This window comes from Ursus arctos, unplaced genomic scaffold, assembly GCF_023065955.2.
Source record: "Ursus arctos isolate Adak ecotype North America unplaced genomic scaffold, UrsArc2.0 scaffold_26, whole genome shotgun sequence".
NCBI classification, from domain to species: domain Eukaryota; kingdom Metazoa; phylum Chordata; class Mammalia; order Carnivora; family Ursidae; genus Ursus; species Ursus arctos.
Genome location: NW_026622941.1, coordinates 42,021,472 through 42,046,663, shown reverse-complemented (window position 1 = coordinate 42,046,663; position 25,192 = coordinate 42,021,472). Strand labels below are relative to the sequence as shown.

General features: G+C 57.4%; 2 protein-coding genes across 4 annotated transcripts; both read right to left on the bottom strand.

Moving 5' to 3' along the window:
• Window positions 1-5,354: 5,354 nt before the first annotated feature.
• SMIM41 (small integral membrane protein 41) lies at window positions 5,355-10,015 on the bottom strand. Its single transcript, XM_057318848.1, has 3 exons — window positions 8,367-10,015; window positions 6,820-7,036; window positions 5,355-5,830 (listed from the first exon to the last, which is right to left on the bottom strand). Exon 1 carries the CDS (start codon window positions 9,008-9,010, stop codon window positions 8,492-8,494), a length of 519 nt encoding a protein of 172 aa, XP_057174831.1. The 5' UTR covers window positions 9,011-10,015; the 3' UTR covers window positions 5,355-5,830; window positions 6,820-7,036; window positions 8,367-8,491.
• Window positions 10,016-10,674: 659 nt separating this feature from the next.
• On the bottom strand, window positions 10,675-16,822 carry ATG101 (autophagy related 101). 3 transcript variants are annotated; one of them, XM_044385454.3, is made up of 4 exons: window positions 16,724-16,822; window positions 16,330-16,439; window positions 13,214-13,540; window positions 10,675-11,376 (listed from the first exon to the last, which is right to left on the bottom strand). In XM_044385454.3, the coding sequence occupies exons 3-4, from the start codon at window positions 13,463-13,465 to the stop codon at window positions 10,972-10,974; spliced, it is 657 nt and encodes a 218-aa protein (XP_044241389.1). In that variant the 5' UTR covers window positions 13,466-13,540; window positions 16,330-16,439; window positions 16,724-16,822; the 3' UTR covers window positions 10,675-10,971. The 3 variants fall into 3 exon arrangements, with proteins under 3 accessions (XP_044241389.1, XP_057174992.1, XP_026357604.1); XM_057319009.1 differs by having other exon boundaries at window positions 16,336-16,439; XM_026501819.4 differs by having other exon boundaries at window positions 16,730-16,822.
• Between the last annotated feature and the right edge of the window lie 8,370 nt (window positions 16,823-25,192).

The window sequence follows — 25,192 nt, the reverse complement described above, 5'->3', positions numbered from 1 at the left end:
ACAGTCCTGTCCTAGCACCCCCACTCCTTGAGCCTCCTTGCCAGGCGCTAACCACACAGGTGCGCTCCCTCCTCCAGGGGTCAGCGCTTGCTGTCTGCTGCCCAGCACGCTCTCTCCCCACTATCTCTACTGATGCCCTCACTCGGGTCTTTGGTCACATGTCACCTTCTCAGTGACACCTTCCCTGATGACCCCAACTTAAAATTTCAGTCTTTCCCCCACACTGTGCATGCATCCTCCCTATTTTCTATTTTCTCCATAACACTTGGTACCATCTGGTATGGGTTGATTTGTGTTCCCCCATCAGAAAAGATGTGTTGGGGCGCCTGGGTGGCTCAGTTGGTTGAGCGTCCGACTCTCGATTTCCGTTCAGATCATATCTCAGGGTCGTGGGATGCAGCCTCGCATTGGGCTGCAAGCTCAGCGTGCAGTCTGCTTGTCCCTCTCCCTCTGCTCCTCCCCCTGCTGGCTCTCTTTCTCAAATAAGTAAACTCAATCTTTAAAATATATGCATATAAATTTTAAAAAATATTGAAGTCCCAATCCCCAGTGCCCGAATGTGAACTTATCAGGAAACAGGGTCATTGCAGGTGTAGTTAGTTAAATTAAAACGAGGTCATACTGGAATAGGGTGGGCCCCTAATCCAATGTGACTGGTGTCTTTATAAGAAGAAAGACATGTGGAAACAGGGACACACAGGAGAACACCACGCCCCATGACCACGAAGGCAGCTGACATTTCAGAGTCATGGCAAAGAGGTGGCAATTTAAGCTCCAGAAGGTGGGGGGAGAACCCCAGGCAAGGGGGCAGGGTAAGAGGAAGGCCAAGGACAGAGTCCTGAGGAACCCGGCAGGCAAGGCTGGGAGGGAAAAGAGGAGGGGCTGGTCCAGTCCTCTTGGAGAGCCCTGAGACAGGGCAAGGGCAAAGCGAGACTCCCCCAGGGGCACGCAGCTGGGAGCTGGGGGGCCTGGGCTCAACCCAGGCCAGGGCTCCCACACGCGCTCGGCCACATAATCTCGGAGCTTCCCAAAGTGGGTATTAGCATTATCCAATTTTTCTATGAGAGAGAGGATTTCCATTCCTGAGTAAGTGGCAAATGGCGGACCCAGGGGGAGCTCACAGTCACAGCCTCCCCTCTCCAAGCCCGGGAGCTTCTTGCTGAAGGGGACGTGGGGGTGGGGTGGGGGCTGTGGGGGTGGGGGAGGGGGGCTGTGGGGAGGGGGGGGCGGCAGCCACAGGAGAGGCCAGGAGGGCAGCTAAGAACCCAGGGGTTGGTGATCCCCGGCCAACGGCTTGGACTGAGGCCAGGCTGGAGAAGAGTGAGGGTGTGCGCAGGAGGCCAGGACATGGGTGCAAGTGTGGGCCACCTCTTTGGAGAAGTTTGGCTACAAAGACGAAGTGCCACGCAAGGTAGTAACTCAAGGAGCCCTGGGTGCGGAGGAGGGCTATTTTAAGCTGGAAGAAACCTGAGTGTGTTTCGGAGCCAGAGCCAGCAGGAAAGGAGCGATGGAAGGGGCCTTAAAAAAAGGAGTGGAGGAGGACCAGCAGCCCCATGGGGCGGCGGGGTGGGAGGGGCGCAGAGGCGGGAGCGCACCCTCAGCGCGGGGACGGGCCACACTAAACCCCTGGCTCCCAGCAGGTGTGCTGCAGATCTGGGGACAGAAGCGGAGGCGGCGCTGTCTGCTGGCGCCTGTGCTCTGTGAGAAGCAGGAGGCGAGGACATCCGAGCAGAGTGCAGGGGAGGAGGCAGGGCAGGGTCTGAGAGCGGGGGAAGGTTTGCCGTAATTCAGCTGGGAGACCGAGACAGCTGGAGTGAGGGCCAGGCGCGGCGAGGGTCCACTGGGTGGCCATTCTTGGCGCCATCAGTCTGCCCCGGGGCTGCGGTGTTCGCAGGCGCTCTGCAGTCAGGTGGGAGTCAGAGAGCTGAGAGCTGCCTCCCTCCAGGGCTGAGGTTCCACCGGGAGGGCTCCATGGGGGGAGTGAAGTCAGGAAACGGGCAAGCGCAGGATTGAGGCATGAGCAGGGACTGGAAACTGGAGGGGCAGGAAGGGGGGGGGTCGCTGAGGAATAAGGACATAGAGAGGGTGAGGTCAAGGGACCGTCTTGAAAATGTCTGAATGTGCAGGTTGCAGGCGGTGTGGTCACAAAGCACAGGAGCATCTCAGTCGGGGTCTCCGACCCAGAGGTTCTGAGCCATGTCCAGACGGACAGGGACTCCCAGGTGTGGGGCGTGTGGCTGAAGCCTCAGCCCTCCGGGCAGGAAGCGGGACTCCCTGAACGCTGTCGCTGTCTGCTGCCCCTCGGAAGGGAAGCCCAGTAGCCATAGAGTAGGGTGAGGTTCCTTTGTGCGTGTTTGTGTTGTATTGTTCTATTTTACCTAGGCAAGGCGTGTGTGCGTGTGTGCATGCGTGCGTGTGCGTGCGTGTGCGTGCGCGTGTGTACGTGTGTGCGTGTGTGCCCGTGCGTGTGTGTGCACGTGTGGTAAGCATTTGCACAATACAAGGAAGAGTGCTATTAAAAAGATGATAAACCCAACCCCCTCCCGACAGTGGGTTCCCAGCGCAGAGGGAATCACATTCCCAGTTTCTTCTGAACGGAGGCTCCTTTCTTCCGAGGCAGAGGGAGGTGGCGGGCTAGCTCGGGTTGCCTGTGTGGCCTAGGGAGAAGCCTTCCCCACTTGCTCTGGGCAAGGGCTCAGGCTGAGGCCTCTTCCCAGCACATCGGAACTGCTGGGGCAGGGACGCTCCTGGCCACCCACTCGGTTCCCAAGATTTTTCTGCCCTGACTGCCAAGATCGCCCGCTCCCCTGCTCCCCACCCACTTGCCTGGATCCTAGTCCTCTGCCTCCTCACCAGCCCCTCTCCTGCCTTGCCTTTCAGTGGTGTCCTGCGGGGCGGCAAGCTCCGGCTCCTCCCATCTTGCCCCAACGACCCCACCGAACCAGACCCATTTCCACAGCTCCGTGTTCTGGCTCCAGCAACATCATGGTCCAGAACTCTCTCTGCGGAGCCCCAGCCCCATACACCAATTGTCCACCCGACAGCGCCCCTTCAAACTCAACACACCAGAACTGGACTCGTCAGCCCTCCGCTCTGCCTGTGGCCCCAATCTGCAGCAGCCATGAGTTTGCTTATGGCCACCCAGCCTCTGTTCACCCCACAACTGAAACAGGCCTAGATTTGGTGAGGAGAGAGCCCCTTCCTTTGGGTCCTGTGGTTTGGGGTGTCTTGACACTCCCCCCACACACACACATACTATGAGTCGAGCATGTGACTGAGGCCTAGAACATTCTACCCTCGAAGCATAGTACTTCAGGGGGAGTACAGAGTCAAACAGGCCCAGTCTCAGCTGCTCCAGGGGTTTGGGCTGACTGACCTGAGAGATGACCCCTCTCTTTCCTGATAGATTTGAACCTGACAGGCTATAAAGCCAACACCTGGCCTCACGTGGAGGCTGAGACTAGTAACATGGTAACGTGCACGCCTACTGTGCGTTTGCTCTGTGGCAGGTGCCCGACATGCACGAATCTCATCCGTCCTAACAAAGCAATGCGCTAGCATCGCCCAGATCCCACTGCTAGTGAATGTGGGGCCAGAGCCCAAATCCGGCTGTGTGATTCCAAGTTCCTGCTCTGACCACAAGACGCGCTGCCAGAGGCTGACAGCAGTGAGCAGACCAAGCCCGGAGGGGAGAGAAACCAAAGCCCCTCTCACCTCTGAGACCTGAGTCACAGCAGCCCTGAGGCCAGGGTGACCCCCAGGCTTTCCAGTTACATGGGCCATCAATTCCCTCTGCTCAAGCCAAATAGCCTTTGGGTTTCCAGTAAATTCAGACCCAAAAAGTCCTAACTGATAACACGTCACCTCGGTGGGTGGCAGGCATCTCCACCCACTCAGTAATTCAGCACAGGAACTAGGTCCTCCCGTCCTCCGTCTCCTCGTCCCCCATCCAACTCGTGACCAAAGCCTGAACCCTAAATATCACTTGGATCTGTCCCCTTGCTTTCCACCCTCGTCCAGGCCATTATGACTTTGCCGGTTTGGGGGCTTGGGTTTTTTTGTTTGTTTGTTTGTTTGTTTTTTAGATTTCATTTATTTATTTGAGAGAGAGCACAAGCAGGGGGAGCAGCAGAGGCAGAGGGAGAAGCAGGCTCCCCGCTGAGCAGGGAGCCCGATGCAGGACTCGATCCCAGAACCCTGGGATCATGACCCGAGCGGAAGGCAGACGCTTAACCGACCGAACCACCCAGGCGCCCCGACTTTGCGGGGTTTTGATCATGGCCTCCTTGCTGTCCAGCCTGTTCCCACCCACCGGCTTCGCTCCCGATCCCCTAAGATCCAGATCTTGCCATGTCACTGGGCAGCTTGAAACCCCCTAGATACCTCACTACCCCAGGGTAAATTCCACTCCCCTCCAGCCGCCACCCCTCCCGTCTCATCTCCCTTCACGCCCTGCTCTACCTACCCTGCTCATAGGGCACCCCCAGCCCCACAGCCTCCGCACCTCCGTCCAGAATGTTCTTCCCCTTCTCCGTCCTGTGAGGGCCCACTCAGGACACCACCTTCTCTATGACACTCTCTGCTCTTGACCCTGTTGACCCTGGGCACGACTCATTGTCTCTGTTCACTTCAGTTTTGTGGCAGTGCTCTTTACGGGACTGTGAGCTCCTTGAGGGCAAGGGCTCTGTGTCATCACCTCCTCATTACCCCCCAGGTCCCAGAGCATGCCTGGCACAGAGCGGTCACTCAGTAAATACTCGTGGAAAAGATGAATAAATGAAGTGTTCCCAGGAACAGGGTGGGTGGTTCTACACTTCTTCTCCGGGGATGGTCGGGTTCGGGGGGAGAAAAATAACATCTCATGATAATTACAGGGTAGAAAGCCTCGTATCTATGGACAAGCACATTACCTGTTTGATCTTCACAAGGATACTGTTGCCCCCATTTTATAGATGAAGAGACGGAGGCTCGGGCTGGTTTACAACTAGAATTCAGTGCACACACTCACAAACCCACTCTCATTCCAAAGCACCTCGGGTTAAGGCTGGGCTGTGATTACACGCCAGTACACCCATCGAAGGAAGTGGTGTTCTTGCCCACACTGGCCACTGGGGGGCAGCCGAGTCCTGGCGTGAGCGTCACTGTCGGCCCCACCTCCCACCCACCCTTGGAAAGATTTGGCTCCAAGGGGAATAGTCGCCACTGAGGAGAGGCCAGGGCAGAGGGGCCATGGCTGCAGCTGCTCTTTCAGGATCAGCTAGAAACAGTTCAAACTGGAGGGAGGGTGGGAGCAGGATACCACTAATGCCAAGAGTCTAGAGCTGAAAACATAGACTGTACACCCCACACTCGCATTACCAACGTATTTAATAACAAGCCACAGGAAGTGAGGGATAGGGCATTGCTGGGGCACCCAAGATCTCCAAATGGACAACACCGACCCATAGCCCTCAGCGGCGGACAGGTCACTGGCCTGTCAGACCACAGCAGCTGGTATCAGAGATGGGACGGGGGCGGTACTCATGTCGTCGGAGGCCCGCAAGTCAGGGGGCGTAGGCAGCCTCCGCGCTGAGCACCCAGGGTGTATGTCCACTCGGGTGCCCCGGACGTGCAGCAGCTGCTCGAGGGGCTCGCTCATCGCTGGAGCACTGACCTCCCGGCCCACGTCCACGGGCACTGCAGGAGGCTGAACAGAGCAAATGAGAGGGGGGGCCGAGTGCCAGGATCGCAGGTGGAGGCCTCAGCACAAGCCAGCTTTCTCCCAGACTTGTCTGCACCGCTCAGGGATCAAAGGCAGCAGGAGGAGACAGACCACGCAACGCTCAAGAACCTGTAACAGAGAGCACCCCATCCTTGCTGAGGAATGGACTGGATGAACCCCCGACAGCCCTGTCCAGCTCGTGGTGAAACTCATGAGCCACAGGAAGGTTAAGGCAAGATCACCTGTCTGGGGCCCCAGCCTATCCCTCAGGGACAGTGCAGGCTAATGGGGCCTGCTGGGGGTCCGGATGCCCAGCCTTACTCCGTGGCGCTCAGACCACGGCCACTCCCCCACCTGTCACTCCAAGCTGCAGCCTGAGAGTTGGGAAGACAGCAACACTCATTCCCCAATTTTCTAAATCTTTTTCCTCAGTCGGACAGCCTTGGCCAGGGTCAGAGTTCCACAGCAAACATCCCAGTATCTTCCCTCAGGAACATCGAGGTCCCTGGCACAGGCCACGGCCCGGCTCTCCAAGCACTGAGCTGATGGGACAGCAAAGGCAGGAAGCTGGATAAAGAAAGCCTTTGCCTACCCCCTCGGTCCCCCGACTCCAGCAGACACGTGACAGTGGGGCCACGGCCCTTCCCTCCACCAGATCTCTCTACACCCCTACCGCCAGCCAGACTTGAATCCAAACGCCAATACAGAAGGCACCCCCCTCACCTCTGATCCCTCTGCTCTGTCCCCTTGGACTGTGTTCCCTAGATACATACCACGGCTGACCTTCTGAGCCCACCCCCCCACCTTGCGGTTTAGGCCAGAGGAAAGCTGAGCCCAGCTGGCTGGGGAACAGCTGCCAGCAGCTGGAGGGCTGTACCCAGCAATGGAAGGCTAAGAAGGCCGCTGGGGAAGAAGTGTCAAGAGGGAGGCAGTAACAGGGGGGCTTTGAGCTCCAGCCCCAGGCACCATATGCCCAATGAGGGTGTGTATGTGAAGGCTCATTCTGTCACAGAGAGAGGTCATACTTTGCATCAGCATCTCGAAGAGTGGTGGGAAATCAAGGACAGAGCAAGAGGAATAACCCGAGGAGAGGCCTTCTCGCTCAGGGACGCCCTCACCCGCTGAGCTCGGAATCGGGAGCCTCGGCTTGGGTTCCGCGCTGGCATTCACTGGAGCAGGTCACTTTCTTCTCTCTGAGCGCCCCCATTTGCAAAATGAAGGGTTCACCGTGGATATGGGAATTCCTCTATCCCCGCTGGGGCAGGAGAGAAGAGCACAGGGTGGAGAAAGGGTCGAAAACCAGCAGAATGTTATCAGGCAAGGGGGCGAATGAACCTGGATACAAGAAAAAGAGGGCATTCTCACCCCACGTCCGACACGCAGCCCAGGGAGGTGGACCGTGTCCCCCAGGTCCGGCCTGCCCCCCTGATGCCAGGAGCAGTCACACGCACATGCCCCTCACTGCCCTGGCCAGCCCTCTCTCCGAGGGGGTGGCAGTGGCATCCCTGAGGTGAGAAGTCCGCAGCTCAGCAAGGCCAGTGTGGCACAACTTCCTGGGATTAGTGCTAAATCCTGGCTGCTCTGGGCACGGATCACACGTCGTCAGCTTCACAGCTGCTCGGCTACACCCTGCCCACGCCGTCACCTTTCCCTCACCAGCCTCCGCTCACATGCACTGACTCCCTTCTCAGAGGGAGGCTAGGACCCTGCCTCTGCCCTTGGCAAGCCACAGGTCAGAGGCATCCCCAAAGAAGAGCCCCACAGAAGCCCCCCCCCCCCCGGGACCCCACAGGTACAACACTGCAGAGGAGAGACAATGCCCAAGCCCTGTGGCTCCACCCCAGGTGGCCTTGGCCTGGAATTACCTTGTCTTTAGGCCACCCAGGCCCTTCCCTCCAGATGGTCCTTGTCCTTGGAGAGACAGAGGCAGGAGAGCCAAATGGAGCCCCCACAGCTGGGAACCCTCAGCCCCAGCTTCCTACAGCAATGTGCTCATGAGGCCCCCCAGCTGTCAGGAACCTTGCCGTCCACCACCTTCCCCACAAAACCGCAGAGCTCCTTGCTCTGGGCCACAACTGCCACCCCCCCCCCCCCCCCACGCCAGAACAGGGTCTGAGGGAGGGGAGACCCACCATACCTCCCCATTCCCCAGAGTCATGGAGGCCCCTGGCTCTGCCATAAAACAGGACCCACACTCCCATCTCTGCCTCCAAAGGGAGGCCACGGTGAGGAGTCTTACTCAAACCCCTGTCTAGGGACAAGGCTTCAGGAAGGAGAGGAGGAGGAAGCAGAAGCCAAAGGCCTGGGTGGTCCGAGTTTCTGTGGCAGCGACTCGTTCAGCCTCCCAGTGGCATGGGCCGTGCTAGGGCACGCGGAGCGGGGGCTTAGCTCCAGGTGACGTTGGGGCAAAACGGGAGTCGGGTACGTGCAGGGAGGGGCTCCAAAGCACACTGTGGCCCCTCCAGACGTCCCCCTCTGATCCGCCCTGCCTCCCTCTCACACACGGTGACCGGCTGTTCTAGAAAAAGGACGCAGGAGAGACACGAGAGGGTGGCAGCCTCTTCCCTCAGGTCCCGGCACACCCAGCGTTGCCGCAGGGCCCACCCGGTGGTCGTGCAGAGCCGAACCCGAGTCGCTGAAGAGCTGCCCCCCTCCCCGTTCTCACCTGCGCGGGCGCCAGCCTGGGGATGGGGGGCGGGGGGGGAGGACGCGGCGCCTGCGCTCCGCAGCAGCCGTCGGGCGCCCAAGCCTGGGCGGCCCGGAAGCCGCGACCCTCGAGCGCAGGGACGCCTAGGAGTCGTCCTCGCCTCCGCTGGCGCCGCCGGGCTCGGCCTCGCGGGATGCGCGCCGCTCGCGGACCAGCATCGCCGTCAGGCCCTGGGCGCGGAGGAGAAGGCCGCCGCCCAGGAACAGGACCCCGCAGAGCACGAGCAGCGACAGCACGCCCAGCACCGCCGCCTGCACGACGTGCGGCCCCTCGGGGGGCTCCGGCGGCGCCCCCGACTGGTTGCAGCAGGAACTCAGCCAGGTGGCCGGGGCCGCAGCGCCCGCCTGCGAGCCGTTCATGCTGCGGCGCCAGCTGCCCAGATGTGCGCGGGAAGGCCAGATGTGCGGGAGCCCAAGCCGGCGGGCGGGCCCGGCTGCACAGGGGAGGTGCCCGAGGGGCGGATCCCAGGCGCTGTTCGGTCCCACCCTGCGCGCAGCCTCCAGGCTCCTCCAGCGGGGACCACGGGCCAGACTCCCCGGCCGGGGTATTCTTTCTTGTCCCAAAGACCTCCACACCCACGCGTGGGAATCCAGCCCATGCATCCAACCAGCCAGACCCAGAGTCAGGTCCCGAAGGCCTTTCCTCTCCCTTGGCAAAGGAAGTCAAGAGACAGCACCTCCCTCAGAACTGAAAAAATCTTCCAGACCGCATCCCAGGGTCTGGTGGGTGCTGCCCGGCTAAGCAGGACACAAGACAAGCAAGCATTCCTAGGCTGTCCCTGAGCCAAAGCTCAATACTGCCGGGTGGCTCAGGGGGCCACTGGAACAGGAGGCAAATGAGCAGCCTCCAGGACCTGAGGGGTGCGGATCCTTACTCCTCCATTGTCCTTTCTGGGCACCCCTTGGAGTTGGACAAGCAGCCCGGTGCCTCCTTGGGCCGGCAGCAAGGAAAGATGGAGGGTAGGGGGAATTCAAGTCCTATCCCCATTCCTTCGCTCAGACCCCAGAGGTCCAGTTACCTACTGGTGAGAAAGCAGATTTGAGTCACCAGGGCTCCTGTCCTGACCTTGAGTAAATCAGTCCCCTACCTCCGGGAAATCATAATGCCAAAATGTTGGAAAGGTTACTGTCCTGTAAACCAAGGGGAGCTCACTGCCAGTGGAGTGTCCCATGGCCAACCTGGGGTCGGGGTGGAGCAGAGTCTGGCTGCAGGAAAGCAGAAAGTCTCAAAAAGCTGGGATGGAGGGAAGACCGTCCTGCTCAGGTCTCCTGAAAGACAGCAACCTTGAGCTCTCTTTTTAAAAAGTAAGTCACAGCCAATAAACAACTCTATCAGCCAACCAACCACTCAGAAGGGATTAGCTGATGGCTAGCTTGGGAGGAAAAGAAGATCCCCAGACTGCAGCAGGCCAGGTAGGGATTACACACCATCAAGGACTTGCTAGGAGATGGCCTTCCCCATCTCCAAAGCCTTGAGAACCTCCTGAGTCCTCCCAATGCCCCAGAAATCAAGGGCAAGACTTCACAAGATCTGTTGTGAAATATCACAGGGCCAGGGTGGCTTGGAATGGGGAAAATGTGCACTTCCTGGCCACGCTGGCTACCTGCTCCAGGACCACAGGCAAGACCCTCCAACCCCCCACCCCCGCTCCATGTAGCTTGGTAAAACTGCCCACATACAACCCAAAGGTATTCTAAAATACAGAATCAATCAGTAAGAAGTACACAAAAAGGAGTTCACGGATTTTGAGTACGCCCGTGTAGAAAGGAGTGTGTCAACAAAGCAGTCCTAACAAGCAGCAAGGGCTAGCCCGACCTGGAAGTGTCATCAGACACCTGTCTCCAGTTGGCCAATCTCTCTCCAGAGAGGGAAACCCCCAACTAAATGAGTTTTCTGGTGCCACGTGGGGACCTCTATGTGCTCTATGAAGACATAGAAAACACTCTGAGGGTCATCGTGAAACCAGACCAGACAATGTAAAAGGCAGGATATGACAGCTTCCTTAGGAAGAAGAAACAGCAATCATACCCAAAAGTCACAGCTGCTGATCTGTGCCGTCATTCATAGGACTGACCACCGTGACACCTGGGTGGTTAACACCTGCTTATGTGAATGTCCAACAAAGGACCAAATTGGTCCGTTTCACTCTATCCCATCCCCCCGTTCCCTTCACGCTGGAATACCCTTAACACACGCCTGCACCCTCCCAGGTCTGCCGGAAAGTGTTAGCGCTTCAGAGCAGGACACAAGCCGAGGGAGAGATGGCTCAACCTAAACACGTTCTCAACTTTATTCACCATCCTAGCGATGGCCCTTCCATACGGTGGAGGAAGGGGGACCCCCACAGGGGTGTACAGAGACAGCGGAGGCCAGATGTGACCATTAGCAAAGGTTAAAGGGATGACCAAAGACCGGCAACCACAAAACAAGGAAGCCAGGGGTGGCCATTCCAAGTCTCCTCAAGGACCTGGAGCAGGTTCCAGAGCCCCAAGGGCCCCGCGGTACGATCCCCAGAAGCCAAGGTCTGCAAGCCGTCCAGGAGAGCCCGTGGCCCCAGTAAGGCCTAGAGGGCAAGCGTGTCTTTGATGAGTCTGCGCATGGTGGTGGTGACCGAGGTGCCCAGGGCATCAGTGATCTGGAAGGAAATCTTGTAGAGGTAGGGCTGCACATCCCGCAGGCCTGTGTCAAACACGTTGTCCACTTCCGACTGCGTGGGCATCTTGGGCAGGTACTCGTGCCGGTTCATCACCTCCACGATGTTGATGACCTTCTCGCAGAGCTTCTCGCCCACCTTCTCCCGGCAGATCTGCCGCTCCTGCTCTGTGGCCAGGGCGACCACGTGCACCTTCACCGTCCACACTTCCCAGGGGATGCACTCGTCCGAGAAAGGCCAGCGGGACTTCTTCTTCTGGTAGAACTCCAGGGACATCTGCCCCAGCCCGTCGCCCCCAGAGTTGCGCAGCGCGTCCTGGGGAAGGAGGGGCAACGGATGAGCAGAGCGAGGCTCTGGAGCAGCTCTGGCCCTGTGAGCGCCTGCTTCCTGGGCCCCGGGGGCTCAGGCTCTCCTAGCTTTGCTAGTCCCTCGGGGACGGCAGGGAAGGAGACCCACAGAGAGCAAAGGATTTATGTGAAGTGACACAGCGAACAGCCAGCCTAACCCTGAATGCTCCAAGCAAACCAACAAAATCTGTCTCCAAAGAAAAGCAGAAGACGGGATTAAAGCCCAGTGATCCTTAATCAGAAAAAAGGAAACCAAGAGGGGCACCTGGGTGACTCAGTCAGTTAAAAACTGCCTTTGGGACTCAGTCACGAGGCGGGGGGGGGGGGGGGGGGGGGGTCAGCTTCTCCCTCTGCCCCTCCACTGCTTCTCTCTCTCTCAACTAAATAAAATCTTAAGGGGGGGGACCAAGAAACAGAAGGGGTAAGGAAAGGACAGACCAGACCTGGCTTCTCCCTCTTCTCCTCTGAGAAGCAAATGAGACCATCTCCCCCAATAATTCTGCCTATCCCCTACCTCCAGTGGGTGGAGTGGCCCCACACTCTGCCTCCTAGGGCAGCTGGGACCCTGACGCACCTTTCCATCTGAGTTAAGACCAACTCGGAGGGTGAGGATGCTTCCCTCAAGTCCTGAACCCTCAAGTCCTGAACCGTCCGTCAAGGACTAATTCGCTCCTTTGCAGACAAAGCAAGGTCACGGGATCCTGGCTGGTAGTCATCGTGGCTAACAGTTCCACAGTGCTTGTTCTGGCACCGGGCTGGTTCAAGCACTTGACGTACCGGACTCGTGTAATCCGCACAGTGTATATGCCGATGAGCCAGGTACAATTATCATTCCAATTTTACATACGGGTAAACTGAGCCAGGGAAGTGGAGTCACTTGCCCAAGGTCACACACCTGTTGGGTCATAGAGCCTGGCTCCAGAATCCATGATATGTACATGACTCTTACAGGCGTCTAGAGGACCAATGGCTGACTGCCACAGCCTCCCCTGAAGAGGGACTGGGAAACTGTTATGAACTTACCCTGTCAGGTCTCAGAGGGACTGGGGAGTGGGAGTGGGGGGGGACACTGTGGCCTGGGAGAGGGTCCACCTCCGGGCATGAGCACATGGCGCCCGGCACTGTGTATGGGCTCTTCACACATTTGTACAACGGAAGCCAGACAGACGACCCTCCACTTCTGACCTCAGACATGGGGCCTTAAAAAAAATTCCCTCTTACTTGAAAAGTCAAAATAGCCACTCCCTGCAACAGTGAAACACTGCAACCCTGAACGCAAACAGATTCCCACTGCCCGAGGCGACTAACATTAGCAGCCCGGTGTGTCCCCGCCAGCCTCCTCCACACCCGCACAGGCACATACAGACATGTGCCGCACTGCCCAAAGGGACGCTCCGCTGGACGGCAAGCGCCTGCGCCCAGCAAGCCTCCCTCTCAGGGAATTTCCCAGGGGAAAGGAACTTCCTGAAGGCGAAAGTGGAAGCAGAGAGGAGGAGTCAGTAGAGAGCTGAAGGATCAGACAGAACGTTCAGCCCAGGGAGGCGATGAGCACCCTAGGGAACCCGATGTCCATGCCGCAAGGGCTGCCTGCTCTCCTTCCCTGGGTAATTTTACCGGCCCCTCCCCCCTGCCCCCCGCCCGAAGCCACCCTCCCCACAAGGAGCGCTGAACACACACGCGTTCCTTAGAACGTGGAAGAACCCAACAGGGACACTCGAGAAGGGTACGCTGGTGCAAGAGCAAGCTGGGGTGGAGGGGCATTCGAGGTCCACCTGCCCCCCGCCCCCGCTGGGCCACACCCCTACCTTGAACTCCCCGACCACCTTGCGCAGGGCACGGTCCAGCTCCTCAGAGGAGACCCGCACGTAGGTGAAGTCGATGAAGTCACAGTCCACGTCCTGGGTGCCCACGGTGCCAATGGAGTAGGTGCCCTCCTTCTTGTAGTGGAACTTGCCCGTGCTACGGTGCAGGAGCACTGTATGCAGCACGGCCAGCATGGCCTCCTCCACCTGCCGCCCCTCCACCGACACCTCCAGCACCTCCGAGCGGCAGTTCATCCTGCAGCCAGGGGCCCACACCCGGTGCGGGACAAGAATAAAGACGGGGGAGCTTCACCCCAGCCAGGGGCCACCCTGCAAGAGCAGCCAGGTCAGCAAGCTAACACTTTCTGAATGATGTCCCTGTTACCTGTCCGCTGCCTTCCTGGCCCGGCCAGCCTCTGCCTCCGTGGCCCTTCTCTGCATTTCGACCAACACATTACTACCGGGACGACTCTCGGGCTCAGAAAGGGAGAGAGCTTCAAAGTTACCAGTCCAAACAACCAGCCAGGACTTGACTTCAGGACGGCGTCCAGCGCAGTGTCCCACAAAGGCTCGCTGCGTGGCACCTGTCAGGCACCGGCCGCTTGAGGCGAGCACGGCCCCTGCCCTCGAGGCCGCAGGACTGCAGGAGAGAAAAGCAGGTGAATGCCGCCTGACTGGCCAGAGTACAAGGCACGAGTTCAAAGAAAAGGAAGACTGGAGTCTGACTGCCTGGGACCTCGAAGGACCAGGTTAAAGCATTTGGGGAAGAGTCAACGCCTCACTGTGCCACGATCAGATCTGTGCATCAGAAAGTGAACCGGATAGGGGCACCTGGGTGGCTCAGTCGTTAAGCGTCTGCCTTCGGCTCAGGGCGTGATCCCGGCGTTATGGGATTGAGCCCCACATCAGGCTCCTCCGCTGGAAGCCTGCTTCTTCCTCTCCCACTCCCCCTGCTTATGTTCCCTCTCTCGCTGGCTCTATCTCTGTCAAATGAATAAATAAAATCTTTAAAAAAAAAAAAAAAAAAGTGAACCGGATAAAAGGTGAAGGATGGCTCTTTACTATTTTGTGGCCAGAAACTGCTCTGAGAAATCAATAAAAACTATGATGACTGAGGGGCGCCTGGGTGGCTCAGTCAGTTAAGCGTCTGCCTTCGGCTCAGGTCATGATCCCAGGGTCCTGGGACCAAGCCCCGCAACGGGCTCTCTTCTCCCTCTCCCTCTGTTCCTCCCCACTACTCGTGCTCTCAAATACATAAATAAATCTTAAAAAAAAAAAAAAAAAAAAAAAAAAACACGAAGACTGGGCTTTGACGCCTGACTGACACACACGCACGTCCCAAATCTCACCTAGTGCCAGGTCCACCCACAGACTCTGGAGTCAAAACTTTCAGATTTAAGGCAGAAAGGCTGGGCAAGAGGTCCAGTTAGAGGCCCCGACAGTACAGACAGTTACAGAGGCAGCGCAAGGGGATGTGGACGAGTGAAGTGCAAAGTGTGGGGATTTTCATGTCCAACAGCCCTGGGTCAAACCCCAGCTCTCCTATACCTTGCTCTGTAATCTCAAGCAAATCACTCAACCTCTCTGAGTATGTTTTATCTGTAAATTTGGATTCTTGTGACGATCAAATAAAATCACATACGTAATACACAGTAGAATAGTGGTTAAAAACAGTGACTTTAAAGCCAGACAGCCTGGGTTGGAAGCCCAGCTCTGCCACTTGCTCACTGTGTGATCTTGGGCAAGGTACTTCATTCCTATGTGCCTCAGTTTCCCGAATCCACATAAAGGGGACCTACAGAAGCTACCCTGAAAGGACTGTCCCAGGCAGTGGAAGATTTAGCATCTATCAAGCGCTCAGCACCTGCCAAGGAGTAAACAGTAATATCAGCCACTATAATTCATTACGATATCACTGTTGCTGAGAGAGGACACAGCCTATGATACAGCACTGGTGGACCCAGTGGGAAGGAAAGAACACACCTGAGAACCAGACCTTGGTAAGTAACTGACTATGAGCCCCAAAGGAGAAGCAATAGTCACATTTCTTGTTGAGCGTTCAGCTTACAAACCTGCCCTGATGGGGAACTTACCACCTCTCACAGCAGACCATTCCATCTTTAGACGGCTCTACCCAGATACTCCTTCTACAGAAGAAATCCACCCCTTCGTGATTCAAACCCCTGGTCACAGTTTGGGTATCAGAAGCCACACAGAATAAGTCTCACCCCTTTTCCACTAATGCGCCTTTCTGATATCTGGAACAATTCTTCCATCACCCTTCACCCCTAGCACAGGTTAAAGGTCCCCAGTCCCCATACACATCACAGCCAGACATCACATCTTATCTGGCAGCTCTCCTCTAAGTGTATTTCAGTTTGTCTCAAGCCCCATTACATAGCAGTGCTCAGTGGAAAGGACGAGGCAGTCTGCGCACAGCTCCGAGAGATCAAGATGCCTCTGCCTCTCGGCTCGGCTACCAGCGCGGGTCTACCTGTTCCAGCAGTCATCTCTTCACAGGTGTTATGCTGTCTTGGCTCTCCCACTAGACAGTTCATTGAGGGCAGGGACTAGACCCTACTCATCACTGGAAACTCAGTGCCCGGAACCTAGTACAAAGTAACTGTTCAAATCACCCTGACCGGGAGGCTTCAGCTCCTTCCAAGAGTTGCTGGATTGATTTCTCCTACACTCAGGAGAAGTCGGGCTCTCCCGCTCATTTCTGTTCTCTAGTATAACTCCCTTCAACAGGCTTCCATCTAGAGGCTCCCAGCTCTGGCCCAGCTCCCCCTTCTTCCACCACTTCCCCCTCTGGGGTCCCCCACAAACGTTCACCCAGGCCACTTCTTTCTTTTGCCCCACGCCTGGGCTCTTCCCTCATTATTGAACTGCTTTAGGCAACACTCCTCCAGGAAGTCGGTACTGACCAACCCCAGCCTCGTTCCCACAGCAAGCCACCTCTGGTCTGTGATGAGCTTGTCTGTCCCCTTCCCTTCACCCGCGCCTCCGGTGAGCAGGGAGTCTTCTCTGGGTAGTCTCATCCCTCCGATCCCCCCAAGGCCCAGGTCTGCAGAGCACAGAGCCAGGCTGGAGCCCAGGGCATCCCGATGCCCACTTACGCGTACAGGCTGGAGCGTGAGTCCCTCAGGCTCGGACCATGCCCTTGCCCCTCCTCACGCGCAGGTGTCCCCTCCGCAGGTGCGCCCGGCGACTAAGCGCAAGAGAGAGACTGAAAGCAAAAACAGAAGGCTCAGCGTCAAAACACTCCGGCGGGCCCCAGGAAGGGCCTCCCGCCCGGGTCCCGTGTCTCCCACCGCCACCACCCGCCACCCGCCGAAGTGCAAGGTCCAGGGAAGGAGCTGCCTCCTGAGGTCCCGGGAGATGCGGGGGGGGGGGGGGGGCTCCCCGCGCCCAGCCTGGCCGCGCTCGGGAACTCGAGGCGCGCCGTCCCTCCCACCGGCCCGGGGAGTGCCCGCCCTCGCACGGGGAAGGGGGCAGACGGTTGGCACGGACCCCCACCTCTCCGAAGCTGCGACCGGGACCCGACAACCAAGCAACCGCGCACCAGGAGGGCTCGACCACCGCGGCAGGAGGCGGCACCGGCGGCGGAAGTCCAGACCTCCGCCCCCGCCGGCCGGGCGGGTTCCACCGGCTCCGTGCGCCTCCGGCGGGGGCGCGAACCCCGCCTGGCCGGGCCCCGACAGCAGCGCAGCCGCCCGCCCCGCCTTACAGCCACGCCGGCGGACACAGGGAGCCACACACTGCTCCCTGAAAACGTGCTTGATTTTGTCTTGATTACCTCGCTCGGATTTTTTGAGTCGATGGTGAGAAGTATCCCCCTCATTTGGACGAGTCCATTCACTCCCACCACCGAGAGTGTTGTTGTGGTTCGGCTGGAACACGCACTTCCGCCATAGAGATGAGAGGGAAGGAGAGGCCGGTGCGCTCTGTGCCGCCTCCCCAGGCGGAGAGGAGTCATCGGCGACGAGCCTGCCCCTGGGACGCTGGTCTGTCTGGTCTCCAACTCCGGGCGCACAGGCCTGGTCGGGGCACCGATCGCCCAAGATGAAGGGCATGCCATCAGGAGAGGGGGCCCGGAGATGAGCCCACGCCAGGGCGCTGCATGATGCTGAACTCATGGCAAAACTTTAGCTTGTCCAACGTGCATAATAGAATCCCCGGCCCCACGATGCCAGAGAAAGGGGCTTAACCTTACTGTGTTTTCTTCATGCAGGAGCAGTGCTTGGGGCTCTACCGTGACTGATCTGGTGACAATTCTTGTAAGGCTCCTAATTCTGCCATTGCCCCCCGTGTGAGCCCCTTGACGTCACTCATCCTTTCTGATTTTCTCCTGTATAAATAGGGCGCTGTTGTGAGGATCACAAGAGAGAATTCATATGAAAGATCTCTGTGGAATGTAAAGTGTTATACGAATGAGTCCGTTTTTAGTGCTCTGTAACTTCTGGGAACGTGCTTGGTTTTCCATGTAGATCGTAAGCCCTGGGCAGGCAGAGGTTTGTCCGTCGTTTTGTTAATGCCCACAGGGCCTGGCATGCCCCAACCGAGACCTGCTTGAGTGGTTTACTTGAGGATTAAGATGCTCATTTTCCTAACATACCCTTTCTTTCCCAAAATAATAATAGATCATCTTTATTGAGTGGAACGTGAAGAGCACGGTTAAAGTGCTTTACATATGTTAATTAATTTAAGCTTGATAACGATCAATACTAGAAGGCAAATAAAAGAAACTGACGCTGGGAGAGGTTAAGGAACTTGCCCAAGGTCACCCGGTAAGTAGCCGAGCCTGGGGTTCAAATACCACCACAGAAGTTCTCTTTCTGGTTTCTTCGCCCTGACCCTCCCCATGCGCTACCATTCTCTAATACACACCACTCAAAGCCTGCTTTCTAGGGGGAAGGTGCCTTGATCAGTAGCATTTGCTAGTTTTCTACGATGGCTGATTTGAAGCTACAGGACATCCCGGAATGCAGAGTCCAGAACGGATGAAGGATTACATTTTGATCTCAGAGGTACAGTGGGCTCTCGAGCACCAACCAGGACCAGCTGGCTCCAGTACACCCTTTAGGCTTCCCCTCTCCCACCAGTTTTTCTTTCTTTCTTTCTTTTTTAAAATTTTTATTTATTGATTTATTTGTTTACGTGTTTAGTTATTTATTTTAGAAAAAGGGGTGGGGAGAGAGAGTGTGAATGGGGGAAGGGGAGGGGAGAGAAAGAGGGAATCTCAAGCTGACTCCGCAGTGAGCACAGGACTCCATCTCATGACCCTGAGATAACCACCTGAGCGGAAATCAAGAGTCTGAGGCTTTAACCGACTGAGCCACCCAGGCACCCTCCCACCAGTTTTTCTAAACCCCCACAAAACTCCTTTTCTGGCTGACCCCCGTCCTCATCAGTTCCCTGTGCCCTCGCCCTCCTCCCCATAGTTGGGCCCCTGTGCAGCCTTGGTCTTTGGTTTGTCTCCGTCCCAGGTGCAGCTACGTCTGCCCTGGCAGCTTCAGGAAGGGGAAAGCTGCCTTCCTTACAGACCAGCAACCTCTTTGGGAGCCTGGACTTAACCAGGAGGAATCAGCATAAAATATTGCGAGAGCGTGTGAGGAGCCAAAAGAGGGAGACCCAAGGAGGTTAGAACCAGCCCTGGGTGGGTGGGGGGATCAGAGCCTAACTCCCAGAGACTGCCAGTCAGTGAAGGGAGTGGCTGATTTCTCCTCTACCCCTGACACCCTCCATCTCAGGGACCTTCGAGGCCACAGTCCTGACATCATCATCATCACTACTCCCCATCACTGAGCCTTGTCAGGCACAACACCAGCACTTCAAATGCCCTATTGTGTTGATTTCTCCAGCTCTTTGAAGGTAAATACAATTTCCCCCCAATTTACAGATAATGAAGCCTAGGCTCGGTGGTATGTAGTAACTTACTTCGATGGCTAATTTTCTATGTCAACTTGCCTGTGCCTCAGAGTGCCCAGACGTTTGATCAAACGTTATTCTGGGTGTGTCTGAGAAGATGTGTTCTGAATGAGATGAACGTGTCTGGTAGACTTGGGGAAAGCAGACCACTGCCTCCCCTAATGAGGGTGGGCCCCATCCAATCAGTTGAAGGCACAACTCGCATAAAAGGGCTGACCCTGCCAGGAATAAGGAGAACTCCTGACTGCTTTCAAGCTGGGACGCTGGGTTTTTTTCCTGCTTCCAGACTTGAACTGAAACACCCGCTCTTCCTGGGTCTCCTGCCTGCCGGCATTTGGAACTATACCCCAGCTTTCCTGGGTCTCCCATCTGCTGACTACACATCTTGGGACTCAGCCTCCATAACCACAGGAGCCAATTCCTCATAACAAATCTCTTTCTGTAGATATACGTCCTATTAGTTCCGTTTCCCTGTAGAACCCGGACTAATACACTCGCCAGGGCCACACACTCCTCTGTCCTCATTCCACCCACTCTTGTCCCTCCTCCAAAACTCACCCTGTCCCTGGAGCCCTTCCTGCCTGAGGCTGAAGCTGAGCCCCTCACCTGGCTTGTCTTGGGGCAGATGCTGGCCAGTCCTTGCCCCTCTTACCTCCCCAAATCCTTACAGGGCAGTGCACCTCAGACCTTGGGCCCTACGCCCGTGTGGGTGGTCCTGTCAGGGAGGGAGGGTCCAAAAAGACTGTGTGGAATGAATTATCCCATCCTATGCCACTCTCTTGATGATCAAGATGTAGTCTTTGTTGTTATTTCCAGAGATTTTATTTTTAAGGAATTTCTACACCCAACAGAGGGCTTGAACTCACCGCCGGGAGTTCAAGAGTCTCATGCTCTATGGACTGAGCCAGCCAGGCGCCCCTTCAAGAGATAATCACGCATTCATTCACTTATTCATTCATTCATGCCAGACATATGTAACTGTCCACATGCCACGCCCATGTCATGCCAAGGTGGACAGTGTGGCGCTCTGGAAGCTCAAAGTCTTGCAGAGGAAATGGACCAGGGGCTACTCCCGGGCAGGAGAACACAAGACCTGGCATGAAAGCGACGGCAGCAGGCTTCACAGGGACCAGAGGGGCCTGGGATAGAGGCTACTGCTGTCAGTCTTGACAGGGCCTGTGGGAGAGAACGTGATACATTGAGAATGAAGTAGAGGCCAAGCCCTGCTTTTGGCAAGGTGCGCGGTGACTGGACACCAGAAGAAAACTGGGACAGAGCACGGGATAGCAACGTGAGGGGATGGGAAGGAAGGGGGGAGTGGTTCCAGAAAGAAGTGGAGCTACAGGGAGTTTATTAGGGGAGAGGGAATCCTGGAGAAGGGGAAAGAAAAAGGCTTGGGGAGAGGTCTCTTTGAGAGCCGAGGGTGGAAACTGAGGCTTGAGGGCGGGAGAGACAAAGACAGAGAGAGCGGACGTCTCAGTCAGAGCCCAGCGCCACGGCCGGCCAGGCAGCAGGGCGGCTGACTGAGGCCCTCTGAGCCAGGCCGGCAGCAGAGGCCCGTGGAGAGACCCTGAAGGCCAACTCAAGACCTTGGGAGTAGGCAGCTGGCTTTGCATGGTGACTGTGGCCTTGGATGGCCCCACCCCATCCTAGTGTGTGCCCAGGGGAGAGCTGAGCCCTGAAGCTGGGCCTCCAGGCCACCCCCAGTCGCTCCGGAGCTGACCCCAGTGGCGTCACGGGGAGTGACTCAAGCCCCGGCAACAACAATGAGTGGGACTGACGTCAGGCCGGGGCTCCTGACGGTACCTAGCCTGGCCGGGTGGCCAGCACCCTGTCTGCTGACCCTCTCCCCCCGGGCCAGGCTGCAGGGCCACGGAGAATCAGCTGTGCTCTTCTGACATCTTCCCCTCTGGGATCCCAGGGAAGGGGCTCCTCCATCGCCCACCCCAACAGCCCCTCCTCCGAGGCAGAGGAAATGGCTGGGCTTCCGACAGGGTGGCGGAGAGCGTGAGAAAGAGGCACCTCCCAGCCCAGACCTCATCAGGCAGCCTCTCGACCTGGCCTGGGCTGGGAGGTACCACGGCGGCTGCCTGTCCTCCTGCGGGATATGGGAATCTGCATTTTGGTGTCCGGGAAGGGTGGTGGGTGTCTTTCTCTGGGAAGGTCTATATGTTTGTCCCTCTGGCCAAGTTGGGGTGGGGATGGGGCTTAATTTCTGCGTCTGTCCTCAGGGGTAAGGCCTCTGTCATCTGTGTCCTGCAAGACCTATGCATCTGTTCCTTTGGGAGGCATGCGTGTATCTGTTCTCTGGGCCAGGGGAGCCTGTGTGACTGTCCTTGCAAAAGGAGAGAGTATTTACCAACACCCCCCCCCCCCCGGTAGGGGTGGTCTCTCTATGTAACCCTGGTTTCTTGTCAGGCCAGGGGCATCTGTCTATCCTCATAGTACCCCAGTTACCCAGGTTGAGGTCCAGGGCTCCAAGGCTGGGCTGGGTGAGGACCTTGTCCCTCTGATGTACCAGACTAGGAGGCCAGGGACTGTCGGCACCCCGCCTGCCTGGCTTGCAGCTGGGCACTGCTCCCTGCTAACACAGCACGTACCCAGACAGCCCCACCACACACACACACACACACACACACACCCGCCCCAGCACTCCCCTCTCGACCCAGCTGCCACCCCCGGCCCCTGCCGTGCCTGAGTAGGGGCTGGACAGTGCCGGCGCCTGGGTCAGACCTTGAGGAGACCTCAAGTGGCCCCTGTCCTGAAAGGGTCAGGGCCTGGCAGGAGGTGAAGGGGAGCCAGGGTGGTAGGGAGAATAACCAAGCACGGGCCTAGGGGTGGGGGAAAGGAGGCAGAAGCCAAGGCTAAAGTCTCCAGGGCACCCCAGTCCTCAGGCCAGCTCTGAGTCTAGCTGGAGAGCCTGGAATGGGCCTCCTGCCCTCAGAGTGTCCCTGGCTGTGTGGGGAAGGAGACATTGGGGGAGCGGAGGGGGCTTTTGCTCAGCCTTGCGCTAACTCCTTCCTGGCCTCGCAACTGGAGGCTGGGGGTTTTGAAGTCCCCCTAGCCAGCCTAGACCTTACCCCAGCAGCCCCCAGCCTGGGGCCAAGGCAGGACACGGCAGAAGCCTGAGCCTAGAGCAGGGGTGAAGGCAGAGGTTTGGCGCTGGGCTCTAGGGGGGACAGAGCAGCTGCCAGCTGCAAGGCCAGGCCTGGATAGGGCTGGAGGGTGGACGCACAGAAGCTCACCCCTGCAGCCTATCTTCTGAGGAGGCTCTGGGGTCTCCTCCGCCGGCAGGGACTTCGGGAGGGGCTGAGGCTGGTTCAGATTTAAGCTAAAACTCCCTGGGACTCCCTAGGCCTGTCTGTCCCATAAAGGGGACCCAGCACTGCCCTCAGCCGGGACATGCCCTACACAGCTGCCTCAGGGCTGCGGAACGACGTCACTAACCACCTGCTGACCATCCAGCCACCACATGCGGCCTCCCACCTCTGATGGCCTCTCGCAGGCTTCCCTCTGCGGCCAGAGAGCAAGCTGCCACACGGCCCAGCGCACTGGACACTCAGAGCCGATCGTGTGGCACAATACAGCTCAAGTACGGGCGGTTGCCTGTGACCTTCAGAAGCTCCGCAGCCTCCTCGAGGCCAGCCTTTGCCACCTCCTCCATGACCAAGTGCCAGTGGTCAGAGCCCAGGTACGAGGCCGTCTCCTCCATTCCCGGCCCCAGAGCAGGGTCATCAGGCACAAACTCTGGAGTCTAGAACCCCCACTCGGATCCTAGACCTCAGAGCCACCCCAACCCCAGTCACAATGGCACCTCAGGGCTGGGGAGGGGGCCGGGGCCTCTGGGCACAGGGCCCAGCGTGGGCGGGGTGGGGGGGAGACAGGGAGGCAGGCTTCCTGGGTCTCCATGTGAGGACAAACAGCAGGCTTTGAGGCCTTGGAAAATCCCGCCTGGGATTCCAGGCCCTGCCGGCGTCACTGCCTTTTGACTATTGTCCCTGTCGGAAACGGGCCCAGCCCCCGGCTAGCGGGGACAGAGCAGCCATTGTGAGGCCCCACCAGGCTCAATGCCCCCTTGTTCGCCCTCCCAGCCCCTAGCAAGACTTGGAGGCCAGTTCTTCCAGTTGCTCAGTGGAAAAGAAAGGGCCTGCCTCCAGGCTCCAGCCCTTGGGCGGGGCAGGGTGGGGCAGGGCGGGGCTGGAGAAATCAGACTCCCACCCTGTACCCCAATCACCAGAACACTGGAAAGGAGCCACCATCCATGATGGAGCTTCTTTCATTTACAAGGCCCTGGGCAGGGAAACCTAGTGGTTAGGTATTGAGACACACCCTGCTCTGCTGCTGAGAAGCCAAGTGACCTTGGGAAAGTCATTTCCTTTCTCTTCATTTGTAAAAGCAATAGCTATGATTTATTGAGTGTTTGCTTCACACCAGGCACTGTTTGAAACACTTTGTATACATGCATTCATGTAATCGTTGTAGTATCTTTATGAAATAGATACAATTATGTCCCTATTCATAGATGAAGACACCAAGGCACAGAAGTATCTTTGGCAAAATTCTACAGCTAGAAAGAGCTGGAGCCAAGATTTAAAGCCAGGCAGTCCAGTTCTAGGGTCCTCGCTCTTTACTACTCTGCTGTGCTCCCAGCCCATGAGGTGGGGATAACCACACTTTCCCCATGGGGTGGTAGTGAGGGTTGGAAATGACAAATATCATACGAAAAGAACTTAGTGCTTGATGGAACCTGCTATTATTGTCACTATGGGGTTTAGATATCTATACAGACCAAGATTCTCCATTGCCCTCCCCATACCCAACCCCTGCCTCTAACTCAAGCCCCTAAATGGCCCTTTTGCCTTCCCCAAGGGCCTGCCCTGGGCTCCACATCTGTCAGTTCTGAAGTCAGGGGTACGGAAGAGAGTGACCCAAAGGGAGAGAACTCAGTCCAGTCCCACAGTTGGTGGGAGATTTCCCAGCAAGCTCTGCTCCTAATCAGAGTGCTGCTCCTGGACCCATTGAGCAGATGGGGAAACCGAGGCTCAGGGAGGAAGAGGAGCTTCTCAGAGAGCAGCACGGAGTTGGAGGCAGAGCTGAGAATAGAAGATCTCCTAACTGCCCCCCGCCTGCCCTGCACCTTGCCAAGTGTGTGCCTTGACAAAGTCTCATTCAGGGGCTCTGGTGGGGGGTGCCAGGGACACATGCTGGAGGGGTGGTCACCATGCGCTGGGCCCAGGACTCCCCACCCCAACCATATGTGGACCCTGCAGAAGGCCTGGGGCTGGACGGTCTTCCTAGAACCCGAGCAAGGGCTTGTGCTTGATAGCCCCTCGGGGAACCTGTGGGCTGTGGCTAGAGCACGGGGAAAGGCCCTTGATCCCATCCTCGGCAGCAAAGCCCTATTTTGTATGACTTCCAACCAGTCAGGGGCCACAAAGGTGGAGACTCAGAGTCCTGGGCCAAGGGTTGTGAGGAACAGGTGTGATAGGCGGTGCTTTCGGGCCTCCTACCAGGTCCTTGAGCAGGACTCAATGCAGCTAGACAGACACTAAGCACAGTGAAGGGGGCTGGACCCTCCATGGCTGGAATCTACCCGGGGCCTCTGGTTGGGGTCGATCTAGGTTCCTGTTTCTCAAAAAAGTGGCCCCGAGACCAGAGGCATCACAAGCACTCTGGGTGCTTGGTAAAAGCGAAGATTTCTGGGCCCCCCGCCTCAGCAAATCAGTTTCTGACATAGATGCTAGAAACCTGCATTTTAAGCCAGTTAAGCAACTGATGAGCTTGGGAGTTGGAGGACCTACACAGGGGCACCTGAGTACAGGTGGGAACCCCAGAACGATCTTATTGCTGGGGTGCTAGGCAGGTGGGAAGGAATGTAGAAAATGCAGATGGGAAAAAAACTTGTACTAACAACTAACGCCATCCTGGGCGGCCCTTTACCCAGCCCCAGGCTCAGCCCCCCACCCACGCTCCCAGACTCCCAGCAGCAACAGGAGGCAGGCTCTGCCCCTCACCCTGTCCTACAGACATGGAAGCCCAATCAGAGACCCT